The sequence below is a fragment of the Staurois parvus genome, unplaced genomic scaffold (assembly GCF_062004578.1).
Source record: "Staurois parvus isolate SC_StPar_1 unplaced genomic scaffold, SC_StPar_1.0 ptg000112l, whole genome shotgun sequence".
In the NCBI taxonomy this organism is placed as follows: Eukaryota; Metazoa; Chordata; class Amphibia; order Anura; family Ranidae; genus Staurois; species Staurois parvus.
The window spans coordinates 1,138,175-1,154,097 of record NW_028317908.1 but is presented as its reverse complement, the minus strand read 5'-3'; the positions used below and the strand labels follow the sequence as shown (position 1 = coordinate 1,154,097).

Here is a 15,923-nt window from a genome sequence, read left to right as displayed (position 1 = left end):
ACATCTGGGTGTATTTCTTGGATGCTAAGGAAAGAATGGCTTCCTGAACAGGAATCTGAAATTTTGGTGTCCTAAGAAGCCAGAAACAGATACACCATTTCCTATGCCAGTGAAGTTTTCAAATGCTTATAGGTCATGAGAATTTTCAGTGCTGCACCTATTGTCATTGATACGCATAGATGATTTTATGGTTCCTTACTGTCTTAAAAGTTGTTTACAATGCTTTCTCTTTCAGGTTGTCGTTTCCACTAATATTGCTGAGACCTCATTGACTATTGATGGTGTCGTATTTGTGATTGATCCTGGGTTTGCTAAGCAAAAGGTATGTTAGTCCTAGTCTTCGGAATCTTGGAAATAGAAAAGTCTGAGTAGTATTGCACATGTGGGGTTTGCAGATGATTTTGAGAGAGATAAATTGCATTGAAGAAGGAAAAACTAAACAAAATTGTTGGGTAGAATTCTGATCAAAATCTGGCCAAAATTGAGCTTGCCTTTTACCATTCTTTTTGGCTTCTGTTGAGGCTGACCAGGCTTTCCTGTACATGCTGTCAAAAAGAGCTGGAAGGGTCACTTCATGGAGCGTTCTTCTTTCTGCTGTTTTGTTTTCTAAATTGCTGTTTATTTTTTTGCTAAAATTTGTGGGCTTTCACCAGTAGTTGCCTGCACCACCTTTCCTCTGCTGGTATTTTAGTTACATTTGGTAAATTGCACATTCACATAACTTTGTCTACATCTATCCAGACATGCACAGTTTTTGCCTCAAGAATGTGTATTTTGAAGGGGTGTAGTTAAGTAATGTTAATGCAGCGGTATCTTTCATGGTGCTGTACAAAAATGTTTATAATGTAGCATTCTTAGTAATTTTCTGTTTGATTTATTCTAGGTGTACAACCCTCGTATTAGAGTAGAGTCCCTTCTGGTGACGGCTATCAGCAAGGCTTCAGCACAGCAAAGGGCAGGCCGTGCTGGTCGTACAAGGCCAGGAAAGTGCTTTAGACTTTACACAGAGAAAGCTTACAAAACTGAAATGCAGGTATACCTTTTTAATAACACACATTCTTTCATGTTGTAAGATGTGTAGTCTACATTAATTATTTTTACACTTTACCCATGTCATTCCTATTATTGTTATTATTATTTTTATCTTTTTTGTTTGCGGGGTCACATGGAGCATTGTTGAGAGGATCCTGTATGATGTGAAATTCTATAACTGAATCCTCCTTTTTTTTTTTTTTTTTTCTTTTTTTTTTTTTTTTTTTTATTATTATTATTATTGAATATTTGATGAATAAATGAAGCAAATCTTTAATGGTCTATTTTGTGTAATTTTCCCACTGCTTTTATAGAAATATAAACATGATGGGCAACTTTAATTTATTAGAGGACTGACGGCAACAATATAAAGGATTTTGTAGCATCACTTAATGTGTGTCTCTTTTCTTTAGGACAACACATACCCTGAAATTTTGAGGTCTAATTTGGGTTCAGTGGTGCTACAGTTAAAAAAGCTCGGTATTGATGATTTGGTCCACTTTGACTTTATGGATCCTCCAGGTAAGGGCATTATTTTTCTGTGCTGTGTATGCACTTAAAAAACCTCAACTCCAGGGAATGTGTTGCTTGAATGTAACATAACCTCAGCAATCCTTTTTTAGGAATACATAGATATTTGTATATCTTCATAAATTCTCCTAAAATGTAACATTTTATCTTTAAGGAACACACTGGGCATACACTGGTAGTGTTTTTTCCATTGGCTTTGAAAGGTAGAAGAGTGACCAAGTTGTTGTCTTAAGATATTGCCTTGTAAAAATAGCAGTGACATCACTGCGCTGCACATGGCCAATGCTGAGAGAAATTTGTGGGAAGGGTTCAGTAGATCCACCTACGATAGTCTGCCTGCACAAAAGTACACAAGGGGTGGATACAAGAATAATTATCCTGCACAAGGGCAGAGCAGCAGGGACCGGTCTTTTATTGCAGAAAAAACTGCCTAAAGACAAAGTATAGGAGTTGTATCATGCTGTTTTATGGCACAGATCTGGAAGAAATGCACAAATGACACCAAATTTTAAGTAAGACACATGGCTTTTTTATTAAAATATTAGCCTGGAGTTCACCTTTTAGCTGCAGCATGACTACTAAATGTTTAAGGCATGCAGAGATGAGGCCATTTTGACATTCCTTGTTACTGTGCACAGGCTATGGGCATTTAGACATTTTTAACCAGCAGTTGTAAGCTTTAAAACAAGCCTTCCCTGACCTACAACAAATTGCTCCTCAGTTTCGGCAGCTCCAAAAATCGCAGCAGAACCACTGAAACTGTCGTCAAAGCCATCTCCGATTCCCTACTACCTCTCCCAGTAGTGATTTAGCAGCCTTTTAATCTGTAATGCAATTGCAGAAATCTGGACGGGGAAGCAGGTGTACCTAAATTGAGAGCCAATTTGAACAAATATACAGCGGCTTGATGAATCCGGGCGACTGGTGGTACAAATATTAAAGACCTTGTTTCAGTATATCATTTTTATATGTATATGGGAGTGTGCTTATTTGGTTAATGTGTATACAGGCTCCTCCTTGTTGTGCCTTGTTTCTCATTTCAATATGGAACAACGCTCTGTCTAATTAGGTGAAAACATCCATGTCACACAAGTGACAGTCAGTAGTATTCTGCTTCAGTCCTCTCCCAGCTGCTTCATGAATGATTATTTAGGCATTGGAGTGGCTGAGGAGCTAGGCCAGCATAAACGGTAATTAGCCGCTTGCTATATTGAGGATTTACCCCCCTTAATGACCAGGCCTCTTTTTGCTTTTCGGCACTGCACTAATTCAACTGATAATTGCGCGGTCATGCAATGCTGTACCCAAACTAAATATCGTCTTTTTTCCCCACAAATAGAGCTTTCTTTCGGTGGTATTTGATCACCTGCACGCTTTTTATTTTTGGCGCTATAAACAAAAAAATTTTAAAACAATATTTTCTCATTTTTATCATAAATCCAAAAAACTAAATTTTTGTCATAAATTTAGACCAAAATGTATTCTGCTACATGTTTTTGGTTACAAATATTCCAATAAGTGTATATTGATTGCTTTGCATGAAAGTTATAACATTTACAAACTGTGGTATAGATAATTTGAAATTTACACAGCTTTTACTTTCTGACTGCCTATCACATTTCTTGAGGTGCTAAAATACCAGGACAGTACAAACACCCTCAAATGACCCCTTTTCAGAACAAGTTTTTGGAAAATTACAAACTTTAATTTTTTTTTATACACAAAGTTTTCATTTAAATTATATATTTCTCACACAAGTCATGGTTATATATAGAATTACACCCCAAAATACATTCTGCTACTTCTACCGCTTATGGGGATACCATAAGCCATGTGAGACTTTTTGGGAGCCTAGCCACATACAGGAGCCTGAAATCAAATGAACACTTTGAAAGCCTGAAGGTGCGTAGCTTCCTCATTTCACTTACTCACTACCTATCACCATTTTGGAGGCCCTGAAATGCAGATCTCATTTTTTTCTTTCTTCATTTTCCAGAAACGTGGCAACAAATGAGAGCTGCAAAATACTCACCATGCTTCTTATTAAATTCCTTGGGGTGTCAAATTTCCAAAAAGGGGTTAATTTGGGGAGGTTTGATGCTATCCTGGCATTTCAGGGCCTCCGAAACTGTGATAGGTAGTCAGGAAGTGTAATGAGGAAATAGAGCCCTTTAAAAGCCTGAGGGTGCTTATTGGATTTTGGGGTCCTGTACTTGGCTAGACTGCACAAAAGTCTCTCACATTGTGGTACCCCCATACTCGGGAGAAGTAGCAGAATGTATTTTGGGGAGTAATTCCACATATACCCATGGCTTGTGTGAGCAATAAATCATGCAAGTGACAATTTTGTGTAAAAAAAAAAAAAATAAAAAATTTAATATATTTTTTTTGTAATTTTCCAAAAACGTGTGGTAAAAAATTAAATTCTTCTATTGACTCCACATGCCTCTCAGCATATTGTTTGGGGCGTCTACTTTCCAAAAAAGAGGTCGTTTTGCAGCCCTCCTCCCTGTCGGTGATCGCAGGGAATCACCGGCCGGGACCCAGTGATTGACACCCCCTACCCAGAAATGCAGAATCATGTATGGTATACATGATTTTGCGCAGAGGGCTTGCCCTGCAGCAGTAAATGTACAGTGGGCGGGCCTTAAGCGGTTAGACACTTCAAGTGTAGGACTCTTGATACACGAGGGAGGGGCTGTGCTTGGGAATTGACCCTTCCTGAACAAGTCGAATCAGCTAGCAAGTTCAAATGCATATTGCAATTTATTAAAGGGAACAGCATTTCAAGTAAGCATTTAAAATACGTTCATTTCTTTGACCGGGTCTCTTTAATGCTGCTTGTATCCAACGACCATGTAGACTGGGCTACATTTTGTAAACTTTCCATTGGAAGAAGGTTGTGTTCTGTGCACCCTTCCAAAATGTAATTTGCTAATGCTGTGGTATTTTTACCCTATACCAATCGTGGATTTTTGCAATAGACTTCCAGCAAAGTTTATGAGCCAGTCAACAGCAAGTGAATATAAATGCGCTTGGAAAAACCTTTCTTAGATGGGAATGTCAACAAAAAAGACACTTGGTCTTTTCTGCTGTTAATTTTTTTTTTTTTGTTCTGTTTTTTGTTCATATGTTGAACTTTTTAAAAGTCTGCTTTTAACAAACTACTTCATCTTACCAACTTCAAGTCCTGCCACTTGCACCCCTTTCAAGTCCAGGCCAATTTTCAGCGCTATCACACTTTGAATGTCAATTGCACGGTCATGCAACACTGTACCCATATGGAATTTTAGCATTATTTTTTAGACAGATAAAACTTTCTTTTGGTGGTATTTATTCACCACTGCGATTGATACCCCCCCCCCTCCCCTATATAAATGAAAAATACCAACAATTTGGAAAAAAGTTTTTCTTATATTTTGCAAATAAATCTTGGCCAAAATGTATTCAGCTATCTTTTTGGTAAAAGGAAAAAAAACCCAAACTAGTCTATAAACAAAAATTATTATTTTTTTTATTTTTTTTTTTACATTCCTATTTTATTTTTTATATATATATATATTTTTTTTTTTCACATACTGTCACCCTTGGCAGTACAGTGTCACCATAGTTCTGGGGGCTGTAAAAGCATTAATGCAGCCATTGAGAAATACTGTGAGAGCTGTGATTGGTCACAGCTTGTCACATGGTACAAGGCTGTTGTGAATAGCCTTGTGCTATGTGACCTCTGATCATTCACAGATTTCACGAGTAATAAACAATGATGTCAGGAAGTGATATCTTGTTTACTACTAATCACATGAATCGGGACCTCACATAGAGGTCTCTGTACAGCGATCTGTGTTCCACTGTATCCAGTGGACACAGTGGCACAGATCGTGGCACTGCGCGCTCTCAGGGAGCGCGTACAAGCACTAGATGTGGGGAGATGTTTAGAAACATCGCTCCTGTCCAGCCGTTTATCGGCATGCGCCAGACGGGAAGAGGTTAATCATAGCTGTGGCTGAGAGTTTTGCTTCTGACTTCAAAAGAAATGGATGTAATGTCCAGTTTTCTGACACATTCTGTAACATCAGAGAATATCACTTCATGGTGTTTGTTACTGCTTCCCTTGTTAATACCAGATTTTTGCAAGCAGCTTTCACATCTGTTTCCTTTAAAAAGCGGCATAGTGTTATAAAAATGTCACATACAAACCTTGTTCACGCTTTAATATTTTCACAGGTCTGCAAAATGTGACTAATGGATAGTTTAGCAGATTTTTTAAAGAGGATTTAGTTTATTTTTAATGAGTAGACAGTTTAAGGTATTACTGTAAAGTGACCCTAAAGTAATCTTTCATGTGACTTTCTCATTATTTTCTTATTGTTGTATAAGAGGCCATCGTATACAAAGGTTTCTCCCTCTGGTGGCTATTTATATCAGGCATAGCGGTCTTGCTGAATGACATCTATAATTAATCTCCTGCCACCTATATGCCTAGAGATTGGGGGGATCTCCATTGTCTCAGCACTGAGAGAGTAATGGTAATGGACAATTCCTGTGCTGTTACTTGGCGCAAAGCAGTTTCTTTACTAATAAGTTCTAAATATAATTGCATCTTATGAGGTGCTGTATAAAATGAGTGTTATAAGTAATAGGTGTTAAATGTATAATAAAACAATTCAATTGACTAAGCACATGCATTTGTACAAAATATGTACCAAAGATTATACAGTTGGCAAGAAGCCTCTGAGTTTATTGTATAGTGAAGAAGCCATGTTGGATTGCTGACTGAAGAGAACACTATGTATGTTCTTGTGCACTCATGACATTAAGCCCCTTATAAATTAATCACATTCATATATAAACAATGGTTCACTTTTTAAGAGTACATATTTAGTAAAGTGACTGTCATACACAATGTTTGTGTAATTTTGTGGTGTTTTTTTTTTTTTTATTTAGTCCTTTTTAGTTATTTTCAATTAAATTGTTTTGCACTAACCGTTAATACCCAATGCATCCATTAAAGTTCTATTTCAGCCCTGAATCCAATCACTGAGAGGGTTGGTTGGCTGCTTGTTTGAGTCACAAACATCTGTTCCAGTAAAAGGATCACTTACACTGAGGATATAATATACAAAGGCCTTGCTAAACTGTCATGCAGAATGGGAAAGTGTTTGAACTTGTTCAAAAAGCCAGAATACATTACAGATAAAAGTAGGGGTACTTTTATTTATTTTATTTTTTTCTGGTTACTAATGGTCATTTTTTTTCCTGCCATAGCCCCTGAAACTTTAATGCGAGCTCTGGAGCTGCTAAATTACCTGGCTGCCTTAAACGATGATGGTGACCTGACTGAACTGGGATCTATGATGGCGGAGTTTCCTCTGGACCCTCAACTTGCCAAGATGGTTATTGCCAGTTGTGAATACAACTGTTCTAATGAGATCCTATCCATAACTGCTATGTTGTCAGGTAATAGCAGGGTACTTGTAAAGATGATGCCTGTTTCCCGCAACACACCTTAGTCTCAAGACTGAAAATAGGTCCGCTGTAGGGGCTCTAGCTTCAGTTTACATGTTGTCGAATGCAACTACGGTGTCCTTCATTGGTTGCCTATTTTTATCAAAAAACTCAAAGACCACTAACAGTACATGTTTTTGTGTCACAGAATCACAGGAGTGACAGGATTGGAGTGGCACTTTTACAACATTTCATATTTACACAGCTGTTTTTCAGTCTGGTGGTTTTAGCAGATATGCACTGTTAGCGGCCTGCAAATTTATATTGGTGTGTCTGAGGGAAGTTTTGTCTCGTTGTTTGAATTGTCCACATCAGGCAATCCATACTGCACAGTATGAAGTAAAAGCTGATTGGTTGTTGTGGGACAAGCAAACTGCCTGAGTCCAACTGTGCAGAGCATCATTATGGTTTTCCTAAATAAAAATTTACAAAGTAAACTTTACAAGTTAGGTAGTGTCTAGTAAAAGTGGCAATTGACACGGTCACAACTACATGTAAAGGACTTTTTTTTCCCTTCCTGCCAAGTGCACACTTTTATCCAATATTTTCCTTATCAAATCAGACATCCATACATTATACACTTTATGGGGTTCATTTACTAAAACTGGAGAGTGCAAATTTTGGTGCAGCTCTGCATGGTAACCAATCCGCTTCTAACTCCAGCTTGTTCAGTTAAGCTTTGACAATAAAACCTGGAAGCTGATTGGTTTCTATGCATAGCTGCTCCGGATCTTTCACTCTCTAGTTTTAGTAAATCAACCCCTATGTGTGAATGAAATGGGTTAATCCGTGTTTCAGTCAAGTTTTGATGGTTACCAAGTAGCATTTTTAAAAGCCTTGGCTTATCACAGTGAAACTTTTACATGTAGTTTTGAATGTCATAGCAGTTACTCCGTATCTTGCAGAATCAAATGGGATGTGCACAGCTTTTTGCCAGATGGCAGAGAAAGTTTTAACAAGCAATCGGTACAATATGACTCTTCTAAATTTGGCCTAAAGACTATTTAAAAAAAAAGTTACATGTTTTCTTTTTGTTTGCCGCAGTATGTAAATATTTTTAGCTGCAAGATCCCTATCATTCCTTTTTTTTTTTTTTTAGAGCTGTTTTCAGATAATTCAGACTCAGAGCAGATGGGCAGGGCAGAGTTATTTTTAATAGTTTGTATGGAGGTGGTGGCAGTCTAGTGTGTGTAGAAAAGATTTACACTATTTAAAAGGGTTTTTAAAATGTGTCCTCTCACATAGTTCTAATACTGTCTGCATGTCAGTTATATCGGAAATAAGACTTTGTCATAAAGATTTAAATGTGATTACATCATTACAGGGACTTTCATCCCTAATCAGCCTGTCTTTATTCCTTAAATCACATTTGCACTTCAGGGGTGTACTGTAAAAAAGAAATCCTTCTATTTAGTTGGAAAAGAGTAGAGTAGAGTGGAAAGATCTTCTGGGTTCAGATTACTGAATCTTAAAATGAACATGAAAAATGCTGTTAAATGTTCCCTATAGAGATGAGTGGCTAAGTTTGATCTTTGTATTAGTCAAGCCATTAAGTAACATGCTAATGATCACTTAAATTGCTAAGTGGAGCGACTATTCTTTCTCTTAAAATCTAGATCTCTTAATCTAGGTAGATTCTGTACATATTGATAAAATATAAATTGCAGATGGACTGGCATATACAGTGGGGCAAAAAAGTATTTAGTCAGCCACCAATTGTGCAAGTTCTCCCACTTACAAAGATGAGAGAGGCCTGTAATTGGCATCATAGGTAGACCTCAACTATGAGAGACAAAATGAGAAAAAAAATCCAGATAATCACATTGGCTGATTTGGAAAGAATTTATTTGCAAATTATGGTGGAAAATAAGTATTTGGTCAATATCAAAAGTTCATCTCAATACTTTGTTATATATCCTTTGTTGGCAATGACAGAGGTCAAACGTTTCCTGTAAGTCTTCACAAGGTTGGCACACACTGTTGCTGGTATGTTGGCCCATTCCTCCATGCAGATCTCCTCTAGAGCAGTGATGTTTTGGGGCTGTCGCTGGGCAACACGGACTTTCAACTCCCTCCAAAGGTTTTCTATGGGGTTGAGATCTGGAGACTGGCTAGGCCACTTCAGGACCTTGTAATGCTTCTTACGAAGCCACTCCTTCATTGCCCGGACGGTATGTTTGGGATCATTGTCATGTTGGAAGACCCAGCCACGTTTCATCTTCAATGCCCTTGCTGATGGAAGGAGGTTTGCACTCAAAATCTCACGATACATGGCCCCATTCATTCTGTCCTGTACATGGATCAGTCGTCCTGGTCCCTTTGCGGAGAAACAGCCCCAAAGCATGATGTTGCCACCCCCATGCTTCACAGTAGGTATGGTGTTCTTTGGATGCAACTCAGCATTCTCTCTCCTCCAAACACGACGAGTTGTGTTTCTACCAAACAGTTCTATTTTGGTTTCATCTGACCATATGACATTCTCCCAATCCTCTTCTGGATCATCCAAATGCTCTCTAGCAAACTTCAGACGGGCCCAGACATGTACTGGCTTAAGTAGGGGGACACGTCTGGCACTGCAGGATCTGAGTCCCTGGTGGCGTAGTGTGTTACTGATGGTAGCCTTTGTTACGTTGGTCCCAGCTCTCTGCAGGTCATTCACTAGGTCTCCCCGTGTGGTCCTGGGACTTTTGCTCACCGTTCTTGTGATCATTTTGACTCCACGGGGTGAGATCTTGCGTGGAGCCCCAGATCGAGGGAGATTATTGTATGTCTTCCATTTTCTAATTATTGCTCCCACAGCTGATTTGTTCACACTAAGCTGCTTGCCTATTGCAGATTCAGTTTTCCCAGCCTGGTGCAGGTCTACAATTTTGTTTCTGGTGTCCTTCGACAGCTCTTTGGTCTTCACCATAGTGTAGTTTGGAGTGTGACTGTTTGAGGTTGTGGACAGGTGTCTTTTATACTGATAACAAGTTCAAATAGGTGCCATTGATACAGGTAATGAGTGCAGGACAGAGGAGCTTCTTAAAGAAGAAGGTACAGGTCTGTGAGAGCCAGAAATCTTGCTTGTTTGTAGGTGACCAAATACTTATTTTACACCATAATTTGCAAATAAATTCTTTCCAAATCAGCCAATGTGATTGTCTGGATTTTTTTTCTCATTTTGTCTCTCATAGTTGAGGTCTACCTATGATGCCAATTACAGGCCTCTCTCATCTTTTTAAGTGGGAGAACTTGCACAATTGGTGGCTGACTAAATACTTTTTTGCCCCACTGTATAGTGTTCAGGTCTTGCCTTTAGTCAGGTCAGTTAGGTCACATTTGTTTTCTTGAGTCTTGTCCTCAACTATATTACCTACACTGAGTGTTGTAGGAAGCCTCTGGAGAGTTTATGGAGGCTGCCATTGCTGTTCTTTTGAAAGTGCTAACTGCCTGGATGTCTCTGGTTCCCATCCCAGAACAATCCTATGTCAAACGCTGACATCTGAACTGCTGGTCTGCATACATGTTCTCCAAAGTAGGGTTCAGGAGTTGCAGCCTGCAGAATTCTGTCAGCACAGATTTTCCTTTAAACCTTTATTTGTATTTCATCCATGTAAAGTCTGTCTTCAGAATGTTTGTTTCAGCTTTCATCTGTTTGTGTGCCTGATGATCACACACAAACTTTTCAGACCAGCAATTTATTTTAATTGAAAATCACAGCATGCTTATTCCTCCCTGTGCTTTTGTGCTCTGCATCATCTTGGTGTGGCATTCAATGGGAAACACTTTGATCCTGTCAAGCAAGCAGGAATTTTGGTCTCTGAGAGGATTGTAAACATGGAAAGCTCCAGAGATGCCAAAAAAAAAAATCTAGTGGTCATGGCATATTTTAACTTGCTCAGTGTTTTATTTAAAGCTGAACTACATGTAAAACTAAAATCCATTTTTGCAGCGTGGCCCCTCCACCCCTGCACTGCAAGGGGTTTAAATGCTCATTTTTGTCTAGGCTGCATGTGAAGAGCAGTTATACTCTCCTTCCTCATTCCCGCAGTCTTCATCATAGCTGTGCGGCCAATCCACAAAGCTGCTCCTCTTCGCCACTCTGTGAGTCACAAGCATTCTGAAGTTAATACGTACAGGGGCCTGCAATCCTCTATTTTAAGCTAGGATGCCCAGCAGTAAGCCTCACAATCTGGGCTGCTATTGGGGGCACGTTCTAGGGATTATGCAAATTAAAAGCTTTTCTGTCTAGGCCAGTGGTCTCCAAACTGTGGCCCAAGGGCCAGATGTGGCCCTTTTTGCTTGTCTCTTTAACTGGCCCTTTGGGCACTTTTCCTCCCCCGATACAAGTCTAAGCCATCCACTGACACCAACAATGGCGCATAATTCCTGCTATTGACATAAACAACGGGCATTATTCCTCCCACGAACAATGATGATGGGGCATGATTCCTCCCACTGACACTAATGATGAGGCACTATTCCTTCCACTGACGCAAACCATGTGGCATTATTCCTTTCACTGACACCAACAACTGGGCACAATTCCTCCCATTAACAGCAATGATGGGGCATAAATCTTGCCACTGACATCAACAGACATTATTCCTCCCACTGACACCAACCTTAGGGCACTATTCCTCCCACTAACACCAACCATAGGGTACTATTCTGCATACTGACACCAATAGTAGGGCACGATTCTACATACTGACACCAACAATAGGGTCACTATTGTGCATACTGACAGCAGCAATAGGGTCACTATTGTGCATACTGACAGCAGCAATAGGGTCACTATTGTGCATACTGACAGCAGCAATAGGGTCACTATTGTGCATACTGACAGCAGCAATAGGGTCACTATTGTGCATACTGACAGCAGCAATAGGGTCACTATTGTGCATACTGACAGCAGCAATAGGGTCACTATTGTGCATACTGACAGCAGCAATAGGGTCACTATTGTGCATACTGACAGCAGCAATAGGGTCACTATTGTGCATACTGACAGCAGCAATAGGGTCACTATTGTGCATACTGACACCAGCAATGGAGCGCTATTCCTCCCCCTAATATCAAAGATGAATTGTTTACTCCCATTGACGCCAAGACAATTTCTACTCTCAATAGCCACAGTCCAGCTCTTCTAAAGTTTGAAGAACCGTAAACTGGCCCTTGTTCAGAAAGTTTGGAGACTCCTGGTCTAGGCCAAAACAAACATGCCTTGTAGTTTGGCGGAGGCCTACTGTAACTTTAAAGTAGAACTATAGGCAAAACTATATTTTTTTCATTTTGGATAGAGAAAGGGAGGGTTTAAGCACTGTCAGATTTTTCTTTTTTTTTCACCATCTGTGTCTGATTGCAGAGATTTCACGTCCCTTCCTGTCCCATAGCTAAAGAGGTCAGAGGAAATCCCTACAAATTAAGGTAATTTCTTGGGGACCCCCAGGTCACCAGAACTAGTGTCCCCATTGGCAGATTTCCCCTCTTTTACTTTTCTGGAGACAACACAGAATGTGGGATTTCCTTTTACTTTCACTTTAAATGATCATGGTAAACCAAACAAATAGAGGTTGAATCTCCCTAAAAGGGTCAATGATCAGAATAAAAACTGACAGGGATTCTTATCCCTCTCCACTATGTCCAAAACTAAAAAAAAACGGTTTTGCCTTTTAGTTATGCTTTAATTTTATTTTAATCTAGAGTTCAGCTTTACCTTTTTATAAGTAGTATTTGAAAAAAATTAGCCTTTTTTATCAGAGCTGGAGGAAATTTGACTGAAATTTGTATTATAATCCACTGGTCCTGTTTCATAATGTTAGGTAAAAGAAAACATAATGGTTTTGTACACGATTGTGAGGTACAGGCTTTAAATGTACCCACATCAAGGGGTACTTAGCAATTATGTACCTGACACAAGGGATAATCCTGGTAAACATTGCCTTAGAAAATGGTATAAACTTTAGAATAGTTGAGGGACACTGATTTTCACATTTGTTTACATTGTACGTTTGTGCGTACATGCAAGAAAAAGGTGTGCTCTGAAATTATATATAACCTAAGTTTACAGCATTTGAATGTTTATGCTACAGTCCACTACTGCCACCACCTCCACACCACACCAACTGTGGTTCTATTCAGCTAAGTCTAAGGAATAGCCATTAGAGGCCACAAGGCTGCAACACAGTTTTTATAGGGTCAGTCTTGTAGAGGCAGCCGTTCTGGATCATTTCATTGAGACCTTGTGATTGTAATGCATACAATTGCTCCAATGATGGCTGTCATGTTGTTACCTACTAAGTATTAGCTCTTATAATCAGGTTCTCTGTAGTTGTGAAACCCTCTTGTCTTACAGATGTGGTTAGTTGTTGATGTAGTAAGCAGCCCAAGATGCAGTTGGAGGCCAATCCTGCCCTGCCCTATGCTCTGTGCACTGACCTAGCTAGGCCTTGTTCCTCTGTCAGTGAATGCGTGACTCATCGATATGGGCATTTGTGTTGGGCCCATACCAACCTTGTTTAGTCCCACAGTGTTTTATTCGACCCACGGAAGTCAAGAAAGCTGCAGATGAAGCCAAGATGAGGTTTGCCCACATAGATGGTGATCATCTGACACTGCTGAATGTATACCACGCTTTCAAACAAAGTGAGTTTTCCTTAAATTCTTTTCTGTGTTTATGTAATGCAAAATGATGAATGCTCTCTAAGGGCCTGTTCAAATCTGGACATTTTTTATGTGTGTTCACATGCACTTAATAGGCATTTTTATTTGCTATTTAATGAAGGAAAATGTTTTTAAAATATATGTTGGTATGAATAGTAGTGGCTATAGTAGCTGCTGGCAGTAGTCGCATGTAAAACCCAGCAGGCTGGTTTTACACAAGTTGATCGATCAACTTGGGTACATTCAGCCTGCCATACATGTTCAAATCTCGTCCAGTCCCTGCTGAACCGGCTGATATTCAAACAGTCAATGGCTGCCTTAAGTCCGTTTTTTTTAAAAAAAATTTTTTCTTTAACTTGGCCAAATTTTGTTTCACACCCATACTGCCAGTCCATATTCCTTTATGATTTTTAGGTTGCTGCTTGTAATTTTGTGCTTCTTGAACCTGGATAAAGAGAGTGCCAGATTTACAGGCACTTTAATTTTTAACAGTATTTGCATGCCAGAGCAGACTGGCTGCTGCTTAGGCTGTAATATTCTGTAGTAGCTCGCGCTACGTACACTAAGCATTGCTATGTTCTGGAATTAGTACAAGCAACTCCCCCTCTTTTTCTGGATATAGTGTAGGGTGTGTGGTATCTCCACCATTTTAAGAGAAGCCTTGTATTTTTATCAGTGAACACAAGGCTTCCTCTGCTTGAGGTGGAGAAGATGGGTGGATGATGTCAGAATATCCATCTAGGCCAGGGGTCTGCAACCTTTAAGACATAAAGAGCCACTTGGACCCGTTTCCGAAGGGAAAAAAAGACTGGGAGCCGCAAAACCATTGCAACATTTAAAACAAATCCGACACTGCATATATTGCAAAAAGCGCTCTGGTCATGAAGGGGGTTTAAGGGCCCAGTAAGCAAAGGGTTAATCAGGGCCACAGTGTATCGTCATAATCACAATCATAGCCTTAGGTCAGTGGTGGGCAACCTTTTTTTTCAACTGAGCCAAATCTCGCCAAAACCACGATTGAAATTTATTTTGAGAGCCACATTTTTAAAACTGAAAATACATCCCCCATATAGTAATACATCCCCCATATAGTAATTCATCCTCCACATAGTAATACATCCTCCACATAGTAATACATCCTCCACATAGTAATTCATCCCCCACATAGTAATTCATCCCCCACATAGTAATTCATCCCCCACATAGTAATTCATCCCCCACATAGTAATTCATCCCCCATATTGTGTCAATTCACTTACCTTTGCTCCGCGCGTTCCTCTCGCCGTGTTCCCGCGCCGTTCCGGTCTTCAGGGCGGACTGTGAGAGGAGAGGAGTTCGTCACGCTGCCCCGCCTACATCCTGACAGCCAATGTTTGCCACGCTCCGCGGGCCGTAGTTTGCCCATTGCTGGGCTAGCTGCAGAGTCCTGACTTTTGGGGCGGCCGCCCGAGAGGAGGGAGGGGAGCTGGCGCCCGGCACACAGAAGAGCCGCATTAAAATGTGTAAAGAGCCGCGGCTTGCCGACCACTGAGCTACGGCAACCCTATTGCCTTTCACCTGGTGGGCAGTGTGCTCTGGAGCCGCGGGTTGCCGACACCCGATCTAGGCCAATCAGAGGAAGCTTGTGTATTCATTGAACAAATAAAGGGCTTCTCCTAAATGGCAGAGATGCAATAGAACTGACCATCAATATCTGGGAGTGGAGGAAAAATCACTCATACCTGCTGGAACATAGCACTGCTTACTGTACATGGCATGAGATACAACAGTTTTATAGCCTAAGCAGCCAGTCTATTCTGATATGCAATTAATTTGTTTGGTCCATGCTGGTTCAACTACACTGTATAGTCATGCTGCTTCTGGTGCCTAGCACTGGCAGCCATCACTAAACGAGGTACTGCATATACTTTTGTGAACCAGCCACACTTTGTACCATGTAGTCTGGGAAATGGTGGCTTAGTCCTTTCATGCCAAGACAAGGGTTCTTGTAGGTGTCATATTGCATGTCTTGAGGACCTCAGGCAAGTCTGGCAAAGTGGTCTGCTTTTAGGAAAAATAGAATGGATGTATGCCTTTGTGCCAGTCTTCATGGAAGTGCAGAGTAGTAACTTTCCTTTGTATCAAACTCCAGTGTCCTGCCAGGCAAAAGTGCTTAACACATTTAATGTTGACACAAGCCTTTCAAAACTAAAGACCTCATGACAGGA

The 15,923-nt window shown here is 40.1% G+C and overlaps 1 protein-coding gene across 1 annotated transcript in view; it reads left to right on the top strand.

Annotated features, from left to right (window-relative positions):
* DHX15 (DEAH-box helicase 15) overlaps positions 1 to 15,923 on the top strand; it is a 51,739-nt gene that overhangs the window by 27,628 nt on the left and 8,188 nt on the right. Inside the window, exons 7-11 of the mRNA XM_089671654.1 lie at positions 236 to 322; positions 884 to 1,033; positions 1,446 to 1,554; positions 6,829 to 7,020; positions 13,576 to 13,698. Coding sequence (XP_089527780.1) covers positions 236 to 322; positions 884 to 1,033; positions 1,446 to 1,554; positions 6,829 to 7,020; positions 13,576 to 13,698 — 661 coding nt within the window. The remainder of the gene's footprint in view (positions 1 to 235; positions 323 to 883; positions 1,034 to 1,445; positions 1,555 to 6,828; positions 7,021 to 13,575; positions 13,699 to 15,923) is intronic.